Source organism: Panthera tigris, chromosome E1 (genome assembly GCF_018350195.1).
Source record: "Panthera tigris isolate Pti1 chromosome E1, P.tigris_Pti1_mat1.1, whole genome shotgun sequence".
In the NCBI taxonomy this organism is placed as follows: Eukaryota; Metazoa; Chordata; class Mammalia; order Carnivora; family Felidae; genus Panthera; species Panthera tigris.
The window spans coordinates 23,838,220-23,860,134 of record NC_056673.1 but is presented as its reverse complement, the minus strand read 5'-3'; the positions used below and the strand labels follow the sequence as shown (position 1 = coordinate 23,860,134).

The 21,915-nt window shown below is 42.0% G+C and overlaps 1 protein-coding gene across 8 annotated transcripts in view; it reads right to left on the bottom strand.

Annotated features, from left to right (window-relative positions):
- Positions 1 to 21,915, bottom strand: part of ACACA (acetyl-CoA carboxylase alpha) — a 277,071-nt gene that overhangs the window by 27,229 nt on the left and 227,927 nt on the right. For all 8 annotated transcript variants that reach the window (XM_007096020.3, XM_042967666.1, XM_042967664.1 and 5 more), the window contains 5 exons: positions 15,196 to 15,339; positions 14,485 to 14,605; positions 11,203 to 11,299; positions 7,982 to 8,078; positions 6,503 to 6,638 (listed from right to left, as the gene is read on the bottom strand). In XM_007096020.3, coding sequence (XP_007096082.1) covers positions 6,503 to 6,638; positions 7,982 to 8,078; positions 11,203 to 11,299; positions 14,485 to 14,605; positions 15,196 to 15,339 — 595 coding nt within the window. The remainder of the gene's footprint in view (positions 1 to 6,502; positions 6,639 to 7,981; positions 8,079 to 11,202; positions 11,300 to 14,484; positions 14,606 to 15,195; positions 15,340 to 21,915) is intronic.

The following is a 21,915-nucleotide window of genomic DNA, read 5'->3' as shown; positions in this document are numbered from 1 at the left end:
GAATTGCCAGATTCTGGTTTCATTATATTAATTCACACTTGCTCTACAGACACTGAGTATTTTTCATGTCAATATGTGATCTCTCTCACTACATTAAGTTTTCTGAAGGAAGGAACTATTCAAGCTCTTTTCAAGTCTCTTCATGATACTTAGAATATGATAAGCTCTTAAAATGTATAGCTAATGGAAATGGAGCCTTCAAAATTTTTAATCTTCAAAATGGCATCTTTGCTCTTGGTATCCCCAGTGTCTTGTCCAGTGCCTGGAACATAGTTAGTGCTCAGAGTAAGTATCTGCTGAATGAATGGGTGAGCACATACACACTTTGGAAAGAACATAATGAGAAAGAAAAACAAGTTAATTCTTTAACAGTTCCATTTTTACCAGGGCATCAATATGAGAAAACATTTAAAATGCATACGTATTTACTGGAAACATCACACAGCCACACAAAAAGAAGAGCTACCTCTTCATTTTGCTAAAGAGTACACTTTGTAATCCCCCACAAGGCTAGGAGCAACCTGAAGAAAAGGCACCCTGGTGCATAAATAGAGTCCTTGGAAAGTAGGATCAGTTATTATTTATTTCCCAACAATTTATGGACTTCTTCCCATTTCCCAGCTCACTGAAGTCTGTGCATGTCTAAAGTCTTAGGTTTACGATTCCAGATGTTTAATGAGCACTTCAGCGGAACCTCAATGGATCCTTTCTAAACACCAAATAACAGGTTCAACTGAGTTCAAACTTTCCTATCAAAGCAAGGATCTCAATTTGGAATAAATCAATTCTGGAAATCCAGAGCAAAAAAGCATTTTTCAGAAAGTTAAGAGCAAATCCAAATAGAAATTGCTTTCATTGTAGTTACTGGCAAATTAAACTGCCACCTTCTCCAAAGTAAAAATGGCTCTCTCTATACAAACCATCAGTGAGCACAGTTAACTGCAAAGTATATGCCTCTCTCCATTGCCCAACCTGGCTGCTCTGTGAAGACTTCAGAAACTCCAGAAATTTAGAAGTTGCTCCGGGAAAAACTCCCTACCCTATGAGGAATGTGTATGGTCATATACTCTGTATATATGATCAGAGCAAAGACATTTATCCCTTTGGGAGGAAAGCAAAGACCAAAAAAATTTACTGCTAATTACACAACTGCTGTATGAAGAGCAGGGAATAAAGGACTTTAAGCGCTTTACGCTAATTCTGTGGTTATGAAAATAATTGCTCAGTTCAAATTATTTTAACTAAATTAATTCTTTAGTGGATATTTCAACCAGTGCTACATAATAAAATAATTGTGTAATTAGCAGTACATTTTTCAGTGCTGCCAAGAGTAGTCTCAGCCTCAGAACAAGTAACAGAAAGGAGTAGCCCTCAGTGGTGTCATGCACAGAGAAGAAATGGAAGACATGGATAGAAGGAGAAAGTAAAACAATAGAAAAAAAGCACACAAAAGAAAGAGGAAAAAGTAAGTTAGAAGTAAACGAAGATAGTGTCCAGCCTTCTCACTCACTTCTGTTTCTTAAAGATACACCCACATCAAAATCTGTCTGTACTATCTATGATTAACAGACCCAGCCCCTTGAAAGGACTTTATTTAAAATGCATGCCCATTTATTTAATTTTTTAAACTCAAGTTCATATGGGATGCCTGGGTGGCTCAGTCGATTGAGCATCTGACTTTGGCTCAGGTCATGATCTCACAGTTCGTGAGTTTGAGCCCCGCACTGGGCTCTGTGCTGACAGCTTGGAACCTAGAGCCTGCTTTGGATTCTGCCCCTCCTGTGCTCACACTCTGTCTCTGTCTCTTTCTCTCTCTCAAAAATAAAACATAATTTAAAAAAACATTTAAAAAGATACCCTCAAGTTCATATATGCAAGTAGTTTGGGATGAAGCTGAGTGTGCATGTTTTACTTTCTGAAATGAACTTTAGTCCCTCTTTTTCATCATCATGGCTAGTTTACTGCATATCAGGCAGCATGATTTCATACACACACACAAATGAATCACTTAATTATCAGAAAACCATGTTCTTCTAACCCAAGTTATACGTGAGTAAACTGAGGCTTAGTTAAATAAGTGAATAAGTGGCAGAGTATGAGACTCGAACCCAGATCTTTTTGATTCTTGAAGTCCACTTTCTGTGACCTCATTCTTACTGGAAGGAAAGAGCGGGAGCCCAAGGCTGCTTTCTAGCATCTGATACAATGGCTGAGTAAAACAAAAACCAGAAAAGAGACTGAAATAAAATGACTGAATATTTTTAAATTTTGCCTGGACTTTTTGTATGTTCAGAAAAGTAAGAAATTGTATTGATGACACTATACAGCTATGTGAAGGGCTTGGATCTGACTGCCAAGAAATTACCTTCAGGCCCCATGACTGGGAGTAGAAAAGGGGCCCCAGGCTTCATTAAAGCTGACAGGCTCAGGACCAAAAACAATGCCTCCATCTAACCTGGAACACCAACAAACCCACAATCCAACCATCAGAACACCCAAAAAACAACAAAAGGCTATTAAAATATAAACTGACACACACAAAACAAACTCTACAAACAACACGCTCCCACTCAACCACAGCAGCCCCAAACCGTACATTCTGAAGGGCACGCTGAAGCGTGTGGCCATAGTCTGATACATACTTGTGTGAAATCTCTTCCTATTTGAGACAGAGCAAAAGTACAGCCAAGTGTAGCAGGGGAGAGTGTATTCCCAAGGCTTTAGGTGAGAAATCAGTCTAGGGAATTGTAAAGCTATGCATATGCTGACTGTCAATTCTCAGGCCATGGGAAAAGCAACTAAGAATGGACAATACTGATAGGTTCTTCAGTGGAGAGGCGGGGGCTTGGTACTTTCTAAGCACTGTGAGCAAAGCACATCTGCATACAATCACAGAGCCTTTCTGGTGCGTTCTCAGCAACCAAGCACCAACCCTGCCCGGGGCCTTCATTGTTATACAACATGGATAAACTGTGGCAGCCACATGTACCAAACAAGGGAGCAGGGTGGTAGGGTGTTTCCACAGTGCCCCATATTCTTGAAACTGGAACAGATCTTATTGGCTTGGGGCGAGATTATCTGTTAGAAGCTGAAGGTAAACATTAGGCATACACAAGCTGCATACACATAATGTCAGTTCATTATGGCCGGCTGACACAGTCTTTCAACATCCAAGTAATCAGAGACTTTAAAATAGACTTTCATTCCGGTTAAAGTTTTCAATAAATGTTTTTTTATTGTTATTTATAACCTGTCCCAGGAAAAAATAATAAGTATAACATGAAAAGCCAACTGAGAGTGACCCTGTAGCACCAGCAGTGAGGCAGCTTAATATCACTGGGATTTGCATCCTATCAAGCTATTCATGCTGAGGCTGGGACCCTGGTGCTAATTTCTAGTAAATTTCACGCTTGATGTCTCCCTGTTGTGGGTCATTGCCGGTTCGCCTAAATAAACTGCTTCCAAATGGCTCTTCCATCTAAATATTCAGCCAGTTTTTATAATTTAATTTTGCATTATGCTGAATAGCCTTCCGGCCAGATAGAACTCATTGGAAAAAAAGCACCAATACCATCTTGACATACTTTTATTTATTTATTTATATTTTTACTGCTCGAATTAGACCTCCTAGGCTGACTAGTAAAGAGTTTTTTTTTTCTCTCCACTAATGTCAATTTTCAGCATAGCAAGAGCTGTCTCTAATCTTTTCCTACTCATTACACACAATTTTGGAGTCATTTTACCCACAGTGCAGTCGGCTCCTGGCTGTGTGTTTGTGTGCACTGAGGGATGGCATAATTGTTTATTTTCCCTCCCTGCATAATCCCCAGCCAGTATTGAAACCAAAACTGCAAACATCTCCCCAAGGGATATGGAATGACTCTCAGCTTAGGTCCCTTTACATGAGATAATATGTAGAAAACATCCTGACCTGTATGTAAATATGAAAGGCAATGTTCTTCCCCTTCCTACATTTACACTGATCTCTATCTTCCCCAAAGCTTATTTATCTTAAGTGATAATGGATACAGCAGCACCAAAACTCTGAAGACAGAACGGGCCCTGGACTGTATCAGGCCAGTAACTCATTTTTGACCAGAGGCAGGGGGGAGAGGCGGATGGGGGAAGTTATTGTTTAATGGGTACAGAATTTGTGTCAAGGATAATGAAAAGGTTTGGGGTATATTTAGTGCTGATTGTTACATAACATGTGAATATATATTTAATGCCACTGAATAGTACACTTACAGATGGTTAAAATGATAAACATTATGTTATATGTACTTTCCTGCAATATGAAAAAAAGTAACTCCTATCTGACCACTTGGAGTTTCTTATCACAGTGACCAAGGACAACATCAAAGCAGAAGACAGGCAGGTGGCTAAGAACTTTCTCAGGAACCTACACAATCTATTCCAGGGGATGTTCTGGTAGACCTGGTTTGGTCCTAGGCTCTAAACTCAGCCAACTGTGCTGGAGGAAGTCAGACAGATCTGTGTTCCTCTCCCAGCTCTGTCATTCTTCAGCTAAATGATCTTGGGAAATTTACTTAACCTAAGTCTCAATTTATGTAAAAGGCAGATAAATACTACAGCCTACCCCTCGGAAGTGCTTGTTGTGACGATTATGTAAGACAGTGCACATAAAATGGTTAGCACGGTTTCTGGCGAAAGGAGCTCAATGACTCCTAATTGTTGTTGCTTTTATTGTTACAGGGCTGGCAGCCAACCTGGGCCTGAGCCACATGCAGTAGAACTGAAGCTTTTCCTACAAGCAGTAAGCTGTTGAACTCTGAAGTCCTTAGGACAAAAGAGCCAGGCTGACGTACTCCTAAGGAAGGTCAGGAAGAGTGAATTCTCAGTGGCCCTCGGGAAGAGAGAGAACTAAGGAGTACCGGCATTGCATTCTCTCCTCTAAGTCTTAATGTAAATTGTATAGCCAAGAAATGTGGGATAAAGTGAAGCTGGATGCTAAATAAACCTCATATAAAGGAATGAAAGGAGTCTCAGGCTCCCCCCCCCCAGAGAAAAACACTTCAGCATAGTATCATACTCTTTTGAACACTGTAGTATTTTGTTTATACTTTGTGGCTTTATCATTTTGCCTGAGACATTTTTCTCGACTCCTTGAGGCAGTGTCTCTTTCTGACTCAGTTTTGTTTTCTCAGAAGCAGCTAGCATAGTTCCTTGCACGTAGGAACTCAATAACAATGTCCAGGATTGACTTGTTGAACCTACACTTTCAGTATTTCACGGCATTTCCACTGATTTATTATCTTTGTCACAAAATCCACCTGAGAGTCTATCAAAGTATAAAAACATTAATTTGAATGTATAGTCCAAGTCTCCCCCAAGAAAAGTGCAAAATGTGGTAGATTTCCAGCAAATATGGGCAAAGGGAAACTTTACAACTGAAAAAAAAGAAAAGAAAAACCACACTAGTCTTCTATACTTTGCCAGGGAAGTCTGGCTTTTCCTAGCCAGGTGAAGGGAAAGTTGTTGGCACAAAGCTCTAATCTCTCTCCATACACAGCTGATAACCTATAAAAGGGCTAACTTCCTCAGGTTTTTCCTCCCTCAGAGCCAAAGATGCTCCTGTGCTAAGCTATTTCCGGGTTCATTCTTTCACATTTGATATGTCCAAATCTCTGACCACTCTACTCCAGCATTGCCAACCCCTCCCTCCTTCCGTTCCCCTCACTCATTATACTGCTACAGAACCCAGACTCCTCCCCCCATGAATGAAGTTACACTCATCAGTGTACTCATCCCCTCCTGGTATGTAGTCTCTGGCCTCAGCATGGCCATGAATCTCTGGCCACTGGAGAGATAGCTTCGCTGCTGTAAGAGGTAGAAGGTGTTACCTTTGGCTCTCCTGAACAATCCACAGTAGCTGTGCACAGGGAGGATTCTCAGTAAATGGTGATACTAGCTGCTGAGATCACTAAGCGATTCCCATAGCACAGAACAGAGCCTGTATAATAATGTTCTAATATGCTGGAGCCATAGGCCCAGGGCTGTTGTTGGATAAGAATGAAATACACCACAAATTACCACAAAGAACAGCCTCTGGTACAGAATTTGTTCATTTTCTTCTGGTGAAGGCTAATTTCAGTATCTACCCTGGTCATTATAGAGTGTTAGAGCATAACATCAACAAAAAGTGCTCAGAAAAGAGGGACAGAGACTAGCACAATCACATTTCTCCAGGACCATCAGAACAGTCATCATTCATCCGGGAAAGCTAAATCCACAACAGCAGCCCGTCTAGAGAACACTAGTAGACGGTTCTGAAATTTTGTATGGAATTGTAAAACATCCAGAATTTTCCCACTCAAGCTGCAACTCAGAAGATATATTTCAGAGGAAGTATGATCCCCCAAAAGCCTAGGGTGATGGTTGTCAGGAAATCCATTGGCTCTGCCCAGTATAAACCCTCCTCTGTGCTGTGAGGTTCTGGGGATCAGTTTATGCCCCTCCAGCCCAGAGCCAAGCCAATCACCTTTCATCCCACCGGAGAAGCCTCTCCAGTTGGCAAAGACCATCAGAGGCAGCCCTTCGCGGTTGAAGTCCTTGATAGCCTGATAGGTCTTAAACGCAGAATCTGGAAACCAAACCTGGCCAGCCTGCTGGATTATCTATTAGGGAAAGTCAAAGAGGAAGACACAATTACAATGGAGCTTGAGGGGAAGTCTCTCCAAGGTGAACAAAGTTTTACTGGTTTACTTTAAAAACTCAACCAAACCAAATACACAAAAACTGTTGTTCATCAAGAGGATCATCTTTTGGGGTTCCTGGGTGGCTCAGCTGGTTAAGTGTCCGACTCTTGATTTCAGCTTGGGTCATGATCTTACAATTTTCGTGGGTTTGAGCTCCACATCAGGCTCTGTGTTGACAGTGTGGAGCCTGCTTGGTATTCTCTCTCTACCTCTCTCTCTGCCCCTCCCCCAATCACGTGATCGCTCTCTCGCTCTCTCTCAAAATAAATAAATAAAACTCAAAAAAAAAAAAAAAAGGATCATCTTTGAAGTAAAAAAGAAGAGGGGCGCCTGGGTGGCTTAGTCGGTTAAGTGTCCGACTTCAGCTCAGGTCACGATCTTGCGGTCCGTCAATTCGAGCCCCGCATCAGGCTCTGGGCTGATGGTTCAGAGCCTGGAGCCTGCTTCCGATTCTGTGTCTCCCTCTCTCTCTGCCCCTCCCCTGTTCATGCTCTGTCTCTCTCTGTCCCAAAAAAATAAATAAACGTTAAAAAAAAAAAAAAAATTAAAAAAAAAAAAAAAGAACAAAGGATCCTGGATCTTTGACTTGTCAAATTCTCCTCTTTTTAAGTCCTGAGTACACTACCACTCCTCAGTCGGAAGAAGGAAACTTTACTGCTTCTAATGGATGAATGCAGTCTTGGGAATCCTCATTCTAGGTTTCCAGAAAGCAACTGTACATGGCTCAACTACACCAGTCCTCAAAGCAAGCTAACGGTACATAGTCTACATTCCTCTCGCTTCTGTGCTTAGTACAGCTTTCTCCATACTGGAGTTGATCAGCAAACATTTGACGTGACACTGCTGAGTAACCTCGTCCCTAGTTTCCCCCACCCTCATTTTCTGGATCTTATCAGAATGTAATCTACCCTTTAAAAAAAGTAGATGGGTGGCAGTGTTCACCTCTGGCGTTAGGGCAGACTTCTTACCCATGTGTGTGTTCAGAGAATCTGGGACCAAAGAGCCCTCAGCTGCAATGAATCTAGACTGTTTTCTAGCATCAACAAGACCATTGTAAAGGCCCAAGTAATTTTTCAGGTAGATTGCAGTCCATTTAGAGTCACCTTAAAAGTGAGCACATGATGGTCTGAAATTACTCAAGGATGCTGACTACCATTCCCTCCCAAATTGGTGGTGTGCAATGCCCCCGATATATCCACAAGCTCTGCAGAAGGGAAATCCAGCTCCAAGCACAGTAGCACAGGGTACTTGAGGTCACCTACCTTGGCTTCAGAATCCAGGTTTGCAGGGTCGGCTGGGATACTTAGTTCCACTGTTCGGGTTTCTACAGCAACTACTCCTACAGGTATTCCTCCTAGCCTGATAAAAAATGACCCAAATAAGAATCTGATATATGTAAACAGTACAGCTAGTCATTTATTTTCCAGCCCCACATCACAACATCACGGTGGGGGCACTGGAGACTGCAAATACAGAGAACAGAGGGAAATCTGACGCTTCTAGGGGTGAAATCTGAGACTGGATTTGATAAATACTATACATTTTTATAAATCCAGGGGAGCCTCCCCTCAGAATCACTTCTATTCTCCACATGATAAATTCAAACCAAGGGTTGTACTAGGGGAGCCTCAGGAGTTACACTCAACAGTCTAGATGTGTGTGTGCGCATATATGCACACATGCACACACCTATCTCTGTGGATGCCAAATGAAATTTCTCAGATCACTCTAGAGCACTGCTTTGGTGAAGACAGAGAGAAAAGGTCTGAAAGGTAGGAGGCACCCGAGAATTTAAGCTGGCATTGCTGGAATAGAGCTGCCATTTCTATGGAGTACTAATACTGTGGTTCTGGATAAGATTATTTGAGAGTATAGTCGGTCTTACACTGGGTATATGAATGGGAAATGTGTAGGTGTTTATGGAGATGATGAAAGATGAAAAGCAGTGCCAAGGGTGCAGAGGTGGTTAAATAAGCCCTTAGCTTTCTATTTCATTGGAAGAGAGCAGGGGAACAGGGATAGCTTGCAGTAGTAATCTTGGTGAAATAGGTGATCTATATTAAAAGTATACATTTAATCTCCAACATATGTTAATTTTAAAAAACTCTCCAGGAAAAGGCTCTGCATCTATGCTCCATGATACCCTCCTAACTTGGTCCTCAGAAAGATTTCCTGATAAAAATCAGGAAGAAAGAGAAGAGGGGGATGGTGGTTGCTGTAAGGTACGGCGTGAGTGCTTACTCTGGAAAATGTGATTCAGGCTGCACTTTCTCAGCTGCATTCCTTGGGGCTAGGGCTGGGATGGGTTATAGTCTCTCATTCCCCACAGCATCTCCATAACAAACTTTTCCATGAAGGATAGTCTTACACTGGCTACTGGAAATGGATTCTTGTCATCACAAGAGGCCTGACAGGGGCCTGAGTGGGGACCACCCACCCCCTCGTCACTTGCCTGCATTGAATCAGAATCAAAAGCCCTCTAGACAACCAGACAACGAGCAGGAGGTACACAGGAGGGTTTAGAAATATTTCTGTTCACAATGATTAACAATCCAACTGGAAACTTGTAATTGCAAAAGCCACCCTAAATCGGTAACTTATAACTTATATATTAGGGCCCATGTGACCTAATAAAGAACATCTTTATCCGAGTATTACAGTTATTTATTGAACTTGAAAACAGCTCAGAACAACTTCTGTTTTCTATTATACTTCATATAAATTTTATCAGGCTAGCACATGAAGATGCTACATCTTGTTTTATAGTGTGTCCCTGGACAAGGTGCCATGGAATAATAAAAGACAATTTACAGCCAATAGCACACATATTCCAAACATACATACCAAAGATGAGTTTTGGCAGCACTTACAGTAACAATCCCAGAAGAATACATTTATATTTATTTCTTGAAATACCATTGCTTTTGAAAGAAGCTAGCTCCATTTGTGTTTTATATACTTGTGAGCATGTGTATGTGTTTGGAGTAAGAAGCCCAGAACTCATCAGATGGAAAGAAAGGAAGAAGTCAGAGTGGGTGTTGCAATAAACAATGGCAGAGCTAACTAAAGCCAAGCTTGACTGATCTTGCTCACAGAACAATCCTTATTCTTCCAATCATAAGTGTAAAGCATTTTCCTGTTTCCCATGGGAGGATCTTAAAGACCTAAACAAAGGTTTCACTTTCTGAGGCTTAAAATCTGTCATGATTTTTACAGACAAAAAACTGAAGCAGAATAGGTAACAGACAAATTTTCAAAAAAGTTGGTCTGTGATATAAGGACCCTCTATAACAAACCAATAGACTCTGGTAGGAGGGTTCTATCTCCAGTGTACCCCCACCCCCCTATGGAATTTTACCAGGCACAAAGAATAGTTCTCACTGGGACCCGGAGGCCCGTGGTGAGGTAGAAGACCTGAGACGTGAGAGAAAATGGGAGCTAGCCCCCGTGAGTTTCAGTCTAGGCTAACTCCAGGCCTGACTCTTATTCAGAGTCACAGTGGAAGACCCTGTCTGTTGGATCTGCCATCTGATGGCTCCTTGTCATTGGCAGCATAAGACGTGCTGACCTGCTGTACTGAGAGAACCATGAAGCCTAGAATTATTTTCAAGGCTAGAATCTAAATCTCAACCCAATGTGGCATGTTTGAGAGTCTTGAGCAGGTGCCACTTTTCACCAAGATAAGGAAAACTGATTGCCCCTGAGAGGAAGGTGAGTTCCAGATGTGGGTCCCTGGGGCAGCATGTCTCCGCAGTGCAGAACGAGATTAGGATCAGCCTTGGCAGGTGCTCATTATAGCGAGCGCTACAGATGATTTCGTGCAGAGCTGGCTGTTGAGTGAAGCACTTCTTAGAGGGGGTATTAAAATTTAATAGAAACTTCAATTTCCCATTTGAAAAATACAGGTAGCCCAGCAATCTATCCCAGTTTATTTTACTAATTCCTATTTCAGGCAAACTTCTTTATTTTATTTATTTTATTTTTTTGCAATTCAAATCTGATGATAAACCAATATAGTACGTTTGTTACTTAAATAATCTCACTGCCAGGAAGGGACTTCTTCTAGGTTACATAGATCTTTTGGGTTACATGGAAAGGTAGATGAGTCTGATTCATTTGTCACCTGCCTCTGAAAGAAAATGGTCTTTGGGGAAGGGGAAGGTCATTGGTGGGCTATGGCTATTGTATTTGGGCTTTACAGCCCTCAGAGAGCTTTTCTTTCAGCATTATAAAAAGGAAGTGTCAAAACCAGACTTCAGATTAAATGCATCATTGGAGTGACACAGTAAATGACTACTGGGAACCAGCACTTCAGTTATGCTGCCTTGGTTGGGCATGACTATAATCCAATATTCTTCGAAAGTTTAGACAAAGAGAGCATTATTGGTAAAACAAAACAAAACAAACCTATATAGCTATGGCCCTTTCCTCTCTTGGTTTTAGTTGGGAGGAAGAAGAGCTTCCAAAACAAAAGGGCTCTTACCTGGCTCTGCCAACCACCACAGTCTGTGCCCAGGGTTGCATGATTTCAGAGAAAGATCCATAGTCAAAGAATCCACTCAACCACTGACCTTTCTGGGCTACAGAAGGGAAAGAAAGAGAACAAAGGGAGAATAAAGATCATCAATCCACTGAAAATGCACTGGAACTGGCAAATTTAAGGTTGGATTTGGGGGATTATTTTGGGGAGTTTGTTGCTGTTTTTAACCATATTATAATAGATGCACGCATTAGGCAGTTGAATGTTCATCTGCCTTCAGACATCATCTCCTATTTCATTTGCTAGTCTGCATAAAAAGAATCATTTATCAGCAAAAGCATCATTTATTGTTAAACGATGGGGTTCAGCTAGCAGAGAGTTTGCATGCTTTTAAATAAATAACTTGGCTTTTTTCAAAACACCACAAACATTTGTCAAAAGGCAGCCAAGTCATTAAAGTGTTTTCAAAATGTCTATTTCTATTTTAAAACTTAGCTTACAATTTTGTTTGATTCCACTGACTTTTTTGTAATGGAAAGCTGAAGACAGCCAATGATAAGTATTAATGATCAGATGAGGACCCAAATGTGGGGAAAGGAAAAGGGGAATGGCTTCTTTGCTAGAAAAGCAGCAAGATACATCCCCTTTACTTACAGCTGACAAACTATAATCTTTCTCTAAGGAAGGGCCATGCCCACATACTCTTGACACGTAGCAAAAATGTAATGGTTAAGATGCATACACTTAATGTCATTAACCACCCTTGCACACAGAATTTCCTTACTGGCAAGACACGTAACTTTTGACATCTCAGGTTAAGAAAAAAACTTTTGTTCCACAGGTATCCGTGTTTGACCAAGGCCCCATAAAATCTTCTGCAAATAACGGTTTCCTAGCTTGCCCCTCAGCTCACGGTTTCTCAGTGATCCTTCTAATTTGAACATGGCCCTCCGCCCCCTAAAAACCCAAGTCCAAAACCAATTAAAAGTGGAGATCCGAGCAAGCTAACCTCTGCTGACTTAAACAGGATGGAGAGTGTTTTATCAAGACTAAATTTGTAATTACTGTGTTCTACATTCCTTGCCTCTATGGCCCCAGTGTAAAATGTGATCATCCATTTCAAAATTATCTCTCTATCGTGAGCCCAAAGCCGATCGTTTAGATTCTGGTCTCGTGTTGGGCGTCAGTTTGAAGAATATCACAGCACTATCTCCTCTAATAAATGACTTTAACTTTTCACCTAGAAGATATCTGCTTTAACTTATCACAGGGAATCATCTGCTTTCTTTAACGCTTCCACTAAATTAAAATCTGAAGTCACTCGATTTGGGAGCGAGTGTTAGCTGCACACAGACAGCAGGATGAATTACTAGGGAGACGATGAAAAAATATTATCCAAAAAACAGAAAACTTAGTTTATCACAAATTTCATTTTATTCTGTGGATCTCATTAATAATGGCCAGGATAATGCCCACCTACATACACACACATCTGTCCACCCCATGAAAGAGGGCTCAAATTTTGATGAAAGTTCTAAATCAAACTTCTAAGTGTATCAGGATACTGAAATTTTAACTTTGTATGCTTGGATCATTTTACGATTCTTACTTCAATAATAATGATTTGGAACTATAAAATTCATCAAAATGGAAAGACTTTCTTTTTTAAAAAATTTCCCACCTTGTATTTTGACTAGGGGAGGCGGGGGGTCATTGGTGGGCCATGGCTGGTGTAGGTGGACTTCACTTCACCCCACCCCGAAACCTTAAAGAGCAGGTTGTGTTCAGTTCAGATGTAGAACTTATAAGTCAACTAAGATGCCCCTCCCCACCCCCTGCCCTGCCACCACCCTCATGATTCCCAGGAGAAGACTCACTGACTCTTGTTCTGAATTCCCCCAGGAAAGTTCTGGATTTTAAGGCTGACAAGATCTTAGGTTCATAGTTCTTATCATAATCATGGTACACATATGAGAGGTAGGGAGATTACTAAGGTGATTTTTTCTGGCTATGTAGGAAAAACGATTTCATTTTATGAAAAGTAAGACAAGGTACTGAAGACAACAGGTAAAAATTGAAATTGAAATTCCTCTGGTGATTTTTCTATACTATCTATAGTTGGACTGCAGATTAAGTTCCAATTCCTAAGTAATAGCTGTGTGACCTTGCACAAATCACTTAACTTCTCTGAGCTTTTAAAGTAGTGATCTTTTTTTTTTTTATCTCTGAGAAGTAGAAAGCCTAAAGAAGATAATGTATATGAAAGTGCTTTGCAGTCCCACCTAGCTCACAGTGGGTACCCAAAGAGGTTTAGTAAGTCTTCCTTACACAGACCTCTTCTTTTCTTTCAACAAAATCAAAATGACTCTTAAATTTAATGAATTATCTTCTGCATTCCATTCTTCTTTTAGATAATAAGGCTTTCTTTGAAATAGTTGCCATAAACATGCAAAGAAGAACACTTTCTCAAATAACCTGAAAAAAACAGATTCAAAATGTAGTAGGGGGATTTGGGGCCTCACAAAAGAACCACCTGAGAAGTAAGGTTTGTTAAAGCAGCCTAATGAACTGGCAAGTGAGAATGTACATTCACCTTACACAGAGACACCACTGTTTTTCTGTTTTTTTGTTTTGAAGATAGGTAAAATCAGCCACAAGACAGGGATATATGAGATAAACATGGAGGGAGGGCTTGTTCTCACTCAATATATTTATGAAGTCAAGAGTTCTGGACAATCTCTTCATGAATAATGACCTTACAAAATAATCTTACATGAATAACTACAGCAAGTCCCAACTATTACCAATATCATAAGAAAAAAGGGCACAGGCAGGCTGAATGCTCAGAAATAGTGTGCTGACAAGAGTGTAGTCATGTTCTACACTGAAGGTCAAATATCTTTTCTAAAACTGATCTGATTAATCTTTGTTTACAGAGATTAGATGGTCGAAGATTCTATGCCTTTATTGCTTAGATTTAAAGTCTTTGAACCCATTAAGTAATAAGTGCTTTAATAACAGAATTAACAGAAGAAATGTATTAGTACTGTATTGCTTATGACTCAGAGACTGACTTGTACATCTAATTTCCTTTGTTTCTCATTTGTTCTGGAAGGGTTTTCCACCTTAATCTTTGGAGAGCTGTTTTAAAGATGTGTCTCATTTCCAGACTACTACAGTAGCTCTGTTTTGTCATGTACTGTTGTGCAGGAATTGGTTAGTGAATAAAAGGAAGACGGATAGTCTGAGGGCCAGGGTACCACAGGACCCTCAAAAAATACATACTTGGGTGAGGACGGCCTGCTAGCATCCATCGAGGATCATAGGGGGCCTTCGTAGGAACAAATTCGATGATTCTATCTATAGGATCCTTGGAGTTCAGGAGAGGTACTAAACTGTGCACATTCTGAAAGGCAGTGGGGAGGAAAGAGCATAGCAATCAGTGAACAATAGGCCTGTAGTACCAGCTCAGCCACAATCATTACAAAGGCAGTAGGGACCACATACGGAATCACACCTATCTGTCCCAGTCATCACTGAGAGGCATCCCAACTGTATGCCAAGCCCTGACCACATGCACAGGTCTCAAGTATCATGTAGGAGCCTGGCAAAATGTGGTACATTCTGACTCTTGATTTCAGTGTTTCCATGCTTTAGGGGAAGCTTCCCAGGGGGATGGATGGCTATTGCAAAGGAGAAAACCCACAGTGAGGAAGAGGCCTTGGTATGCTGGGATCTGAGCTCAGACAGGCCATGAAGGCTTCTGTGACTGGAAAACATCAGAAAGGGGCCTATACCAATGAAATCCAAAGGCATTTTAAGGTAGAAACCCAAAGACACCTGCAAGGAAAAGAGAAACCAACAACTTCCAGAGGAATATTTCATAAAACAATTTCTCCCCCATAAGGAGGAGACCTCAAACACAGAGGCCCTGTAATCCTTGGTGGAGAGGCCTGGTTCTGTGGGCTTTGTCAATGCTGGGTACAAAGGGCTCACCTTAGGCATGTAAGACAGCCAGTGTAGGACAGTGAAAACCCCTTCAAAGTCATCACAAACGATGCTGTGGGTCACCCCATTGTTGTGCATGATCTGGATGCCCCCAAGCTGGTTATTGGAGGTGTATACTTCCCGCCCAAGGACCTAGAGAAACAAGCAAGAGAAAACACATTCATCTTGACAGAAATAAAGGCAAAGTCTATTTTGTGATTCTCACTAAAATGGGTTCTTTTCTCCACAAGACACAGATTCCAGCTTCTGTGGTTCCTTCGTCTTAAAGAGAGAGCTTGGGGCGCCTGGGTGGCTCAGTCGGTTGAGCCTCCGACTTTGGCTCAGGTCATGATCTCGCAGTTTGTGAGTTCGAGCCCCGTGTCGGGCTCTGTGCTGACAGCTCAGAGCCTGGAGCCTGCTTCAGATTCTGCGTCTCCCCCTCTCTCTGCCCCTCCCCTGCTCATGCTCTGTCTCTGTCAATGTTAAATAAACGTTAAAAAAAAAAAAAAAAATTAAAAAAAAAAAAAAGAGAGCTTAGAAAAATCAAAAAGTCTTTTGAACAATCACATACATTGTTGCAATTTAAAAACCAGCAACCCTCTCTCTCTCCTAGCTGCCACAGATAGGTGTAGCAGACTCAGCTAGAGCCATGCTGGTGGGTGAGGCTGGGACCCTGAAGTGCAGGCTACCTCACTGTGAGCAGGCCAGAGGAATTGCTACACGTCTACACAAAGAGGTAACATGCCTGCCTTTTGACAATCTTTATGACAAGTCTCAGTTAAACGCTATGAGGTTTAGGTTCCTAATTTTTTTTAAAGGCTTACTTTTCCCCTTACATTTGAATTTTGAAGTTGGTCCCCACACACAGCCCTAAAGCTGGCAAAATCCGGAAGCGACCCATGACCCACACACAAACCCTTGAGTCTAAAGTCCTCTTAGTGTGCTGGGTGGAGGGCAGTGATTTATACCCAAGCCCGCCTCTCCTCTGTCTTTCTCCTCCAATGTTCCAGGGAGTACACAAGGCCTCAATCCCTGGTGTATCCCTGAAGGAGTTTAACCCGTGTGAGGTTGAAAGGTACCTGCAACTGGAAACCACAAAGTTTTCCTCAAAGAAGAAGAAAAGGAAGAAAAAAATATAAGTGGACTTGGAAATTGTAGGGTTTCTTTTTCCCTCGAAGACTGGTTAATAATTTCTTTCAGGGAGGGAGGTTTTCTGACCCAGCAATGGAAGCCGGGCAGCCTGATCACTGACTACTGCAAACTGCCGAGTGGGTAGTAATTGCCAGTCATCTAGGGTAGCCCTGGAGAGCTCTAAACAGTTGTAGAGCGCTTACTGTATTTTACCTTTTCTTTTCCCTCTCCCCTCCTCCTTCAGAAAATAACAACACAAATTTTTCTTCCTTAGTAATAACTTCTACTCATTTTTAGACTCTGGGAAGAATCTAACAAATGAAAGACCAGCAAATTCTACCTGTATATTCCCATTTTGCCCCTTGTTAGGAGCTTTGAGATGGTCCCTTCCATGCTGGGTCAGCCCCTACATCAAGACGTTGCAAAGGATGAGGAAGTTGGTGACCAAAGTAATCCCCTCAGTATGGCCCAGCTGGCCTCAGACCCATTTAACTTCAGCTAGGAAGGACGAAGAGGCTCTCTGAAAGGAATATGGACAGCAAAATTGTTCTCAGATTACCACCTTCCTTGGTAAGGAAGTGCAGAGTACCAGTGTTTGCAGACAGCCCCGGGCTGAACAACATGCCAGCGACTCCTCTGAAGGAGCCCCAGGAACAGGGGAGACCATATCTGACCACTGGGCTCCCCTCCTCCTCCGTCTTTAATCTCAGCCCAGGCACTGTGGCTCCTTTCTCATTCTCCTGCTGTCTCTTTCCATTTGCCCTCTCTCTGACTGATACACTGATCTCTCGGTCACTCGGCTTTCTGCTCCACTGAGTCCATATTACTAATAACACCTCCGCCACGGCCAGTTTACCTCATGAAGGCAGGAGCACATCATTACAAAATAAACTCATAACTTTGACATTCTAGCAAATACACGCCGTTTGTTATTTTGATGGCTTTAGTCTTTCTAACAGGCAGAGGGCATTACATACCTGTTTCATTTATATCTTTAAATGTGTGCACACATGTACAGTCACACATGCATCAGGAAATAAAACAGAACAAAAACCAACCCAAAACAAATATCCAAAGCAGTCAGTTGATGGGGGATCCTGGTGGGAGCAAAAATCCTGTCACTCAGGGAGGCCATGCTCTGATGTGGCTCTGGTTTTATGGACGTCATAAACCCGATGGCCCACAACTGGTCCTTCTGGGACAGACCGCCTTTCTGCCAGAAGTCATTCAGTGTGATCAGCAGTATTTTTAATTATTAAAATAAAATTGGAAAGGGGGAAAAGAAATAAAAAGGAGACACTGCACTGACCCTGAGTATCTGATATTCACAATCTATGTCAGGCGCCAAGAACTCCTTGCTGCCTGGAAGACAGCTGGGGCCATTTTATACTCAGAAACATGGTTTTCTTTCATAGGAAACAGTACTAGTACTTGATAATGTCCATCTGCTTAGAGCCTCAAACTCCTCCCAAATTTGTGGTGAACTGATGAAGAAACAATCTTGGAAAAAGGGACCAAAGCAGACCAAGAGTTGCTCAGTGGTTCAAATACACCTTCCTCACACATCTTTGTCCCTCATTTCAAAAGGGAAGAGCATCCAGGACTGGGCTCATCTCAGAGGCTCTGCCACTTGCCCATTCTACTCCATATTCGTATAAATTAATGGGAGACAAACTTGGAAGGAGCAAGAATTTAATCACTTAGCACATCTTCCCTTTACAAGTAATACGCAGCTTCTGATGCTTTGGCATTGTTCTCAAAGGCAGTATTTGTACACTTCTCCTATGAATTCAGAAAGAAACCTAACCAGGGCTTACCATAACCAAGGACACTATTTCTGGACTAAAGAAATGTTTGTCGTGAGAGAAAATTCATTTACTTTGGTAATTAAAGGGAAAAATTATAGGATAGACTAACAGAGCATCCAAATGGCTGTGACTGGCCTTATCTTAAGAGATGGGGGTGGGGAGGGAAGGACACACAGAAAGGAAACCTGCTTCACTAATCACAAACAAATGCTAACAATCATAGCTACTTAACAATCGGTGAAGAGAAAGCAGTCCCCTCCAGTTCATCTTCAATGACCGTATGTTTGGAGCATGCACCAGTAGAATGAGGGCGCACACAATAGCTCCTGATTTATAGGGGTCGTTGCTGACTCAAGTGGTTTTACTGATTTTAGAATACTTCACAACAAAAGCTCCAACCAAAGCAGCAGAATCTGGGGTAGGGCAAAATCCATTCTGCCTAACTCTGAAATGATCATGCTGGAACAGTTATGCAAACCCTGATCAGTATCTAGGGAGGCAAAGAAACGAGTCCACATAGACAGTACCACTGTTTTATTATTCGGTGTTGCCCGAGCAATATTTCACAGAAAAATCTGGGGCAAACAACCCTCACCAACATAGTATCTTCACAAAGTAGGTGAGCTTCATTCATTAGTTTTCCAGCTCTGACATACACATTTCTATACAAATCAAGCTGCTGGCCATTTTCCATTTCCCAAATTACTTTTCTCACATTTTCTACTGCGTGATACAAATTTTTAATTTCTCTTTCCAACAAGCATCAATAACCATATTTAAACACAGGAGGAGCCATTCAAACAGAGGTGGCTCCCGAGGCCCCATTTTGCTGCCCCCCAAGTTTAGGAGGAGAAGAAGTACCATAAAATATTAGTAACAGGCACCACCTCAGGGTCCCCTGCTGAAGAGTGCCCACACCAACAGAACTAAACAAGGGCTGACTCTGAGAGGAAAGAGGATCTTCATCCACTCAATATAAACTTAAGCCTCATCCCACACTTCATTCACTGAAGCTGGCAGACCTGAGAATTAAGGGCACTGCATAAAAGCCAGTGATTAGCAGAGACACAATTGTTAAAGGCTCCACCAAAGATGCTACACAGCCTTTAGAAATTTTGAGATACATAAGAAGTACAAATGAATGCAGTCATACATACATGCTAAGGCCTCTGCTGCTGTTGCTGCTTATCTAGAGACACCGCAGACAGCTCAGGTTTACCATAGCTGACAGGCAATGAAAACAGTCTAATATACAGCCTGCTCTCTCCCTTAAATCCCTTTTTGGAGATCAAGATAAACACATTCTTCCTTTCCCCAGTGCTCTAGACGTTTGACTGAAGTGGCAGAGCATTGTGAGGTTTTGTGCAAATGAAATCACTATGTAATACTGAATGAGTATAGTATTTACTTGTCAGGATATTTGTCAGCACAGGCATTGAGATTTCCAAGTTTCATAGATGCAACTCAGCTCAATTTTTAGAAACCTGCCCTTGTCCTGATATATACATTATGATGGGGGCCTTTAGACATATAGGCAAATATTTGCAATCATGTGCTGAAGATGTGAATAAGAATGATGCATATCAATGGAATAAAAAATGAAATTTGCTGTTTTCTGAACCCCTTTAGCCAATCTTTCCTCCTTTAAACAATTCTTGGTCCAGGGCAATCTTCTATTTAAAGAAGAAGGAAGTACATAATTCCTCTTGCATCTAAGAATTTAGGCTACACAAACTGAGTCCTTGCTGCAATCCTCCTTCTCATTAGGGTATTTCCATTCTCAAGAGGATCTGAGGAGTTCTGTACATTTCCCAAGCAATCATCACTGGACTTTATGCATGATTCTAGATATTAAAGTCACTCTGTGATCTGTCAGGTTATTGATAAAGGTTTGGCTAAGGCAGAGAGATAAATATGAATGAAAATAAGAGGGAGCAGGAAACAAGTGGTAAAACAGAGACAAAAGAAAGGTGGAAGAATGAGAGAGAGGAAAAGGGAGGGGGAGAAAAGAGGAAGGGAAAGAAAAAAAATGCAATAGCTCATCTACTCATGCTGCTAACACCCTCCTCTCTGACCTGAGAGGACTACATTTTTAAAAGCTGACAAGTAATTCAATCTCCAATTAACAATTTTAAGTGGTGCAGTACATATTACTGTGCAAATGTTTCTCTAGGACCATATCCAAGGGTGAATGGAATTAAATCTCTAGGGAGACAGAACTGGTGCCTTTGCGACCAAGAATATCTGGGGGTTCCCAAAATATAGCCTCTTAATACACAGACTCAGGGTTATAACTTCTCCCCTCTTCACTGGCGCTTGTCACTGGCAAACTGGAGTGCTGGTTGGCAGCTGGTAGACCAGAGTTGGGGTAGAGAAGGGGCACAGTGACCTACTGCCAGCACAGGATGGGAAAGCCTCTGACCTGAGCCACAGCTAGATTAAAGACCATCCACTGCAAGAACTAAAAACCGCTCTACAAACAGCAATATTATGAAGTGATCAGGTCTGTGGATGGGTAAATTGGAGTAAAGAGACTGTGCAACGAGAGGAGGGAGAAGGTATTTGGCCAAAAAGAGGCTGAGATACAGGCCACCCAAAACACTGGAAGACCTCTGCTTATGCAGGGGAGAGGAAAACAGAGGAATGAGTTAAATGGCAGAAGGATGACAAGGATTTGAAGGTGGACTGTGTGAAGAACAGAAACGCATTTTCAGTGTAATGGGGGTAAGAAGAGCCACACAACAGTTTACTTGTCAAAAGTATGAGAAAAGTATGACCAAAACATAGGCTTCCAGAGTGAAAACTGACTGCCAAAAAAAGAAATCACTTATCTTAGGAATCCATCAACTGCTCATTTAGCTACAGCCTGGAGGATACTGACAATAAATTACTTCCAAATACAGAAATTTTTGAGAAGTCTAGTTTATTGAAGTATAATTTATATATAGAAAAATCATCCACTTTCAGGAACAGAATTCTATGAATTTTGACAAATACATACGTAACCACCATCAAAATCACCCCAAAATTTCCCTCAAGGGGGTGGGATCAAGATGGTGGAGTAGGAAGATCCTGAGTTCACCTCCTTCCACGGACAAACCAGAACTACAACTACATATAGAACAACTATCTCTGAAAATGAAGTGAAGACTGGCAGAAAAGATTTTACACAACTAAGAATATACAGAAAAAGCCACACCAAGATGGGTAGGCAGGGCAAGATGTGGTCTAGTCAGGACCTACACCCCTGGTGTGGTGACCCACAAGTGGGAGGGATATCTCCACTGTAAAGGCCTTTCCTGAGGAATGAGGGGTCCAAGTCCCACATGGGCTCCCCAGCTCAAGGGACCTACACCAGGAAGCAGAGCCTCCATAACATGTGGCTTTGGAAACCAGTAGGGCTTATGTACCAGAGAGCAGCAGGAAACTGAGACTTCTAAGAGAGTCACTAATTTTAGGGCATGTGCTAGAGGGGCAGATATCTGTTGGAACATTCTCCAGGGAAGGAAGCATTGGCAGGCATCATTTTCTTCACCCCTCTTCTACCTAGTTGGCCTGGTGGTGGTGAGAGACAGTTCTGACACTCTCCATCTCCTGTGCTAGCACTACTCACCACACCCCAGCATTGCCCTGCGGACTCCCCAGCCCCCATCCACCTACCCTGGCAGAGTCCTTCCCAAGTGGCTCCCCCCACCCCACCGTCACACCCAGGGGGTAAGTCTCTGCCAACACCAGAGCCCCTCTCCTCCAGTGGCCCCTGTTCCAAGGGGCCAGCCTCACGCACCAGCAA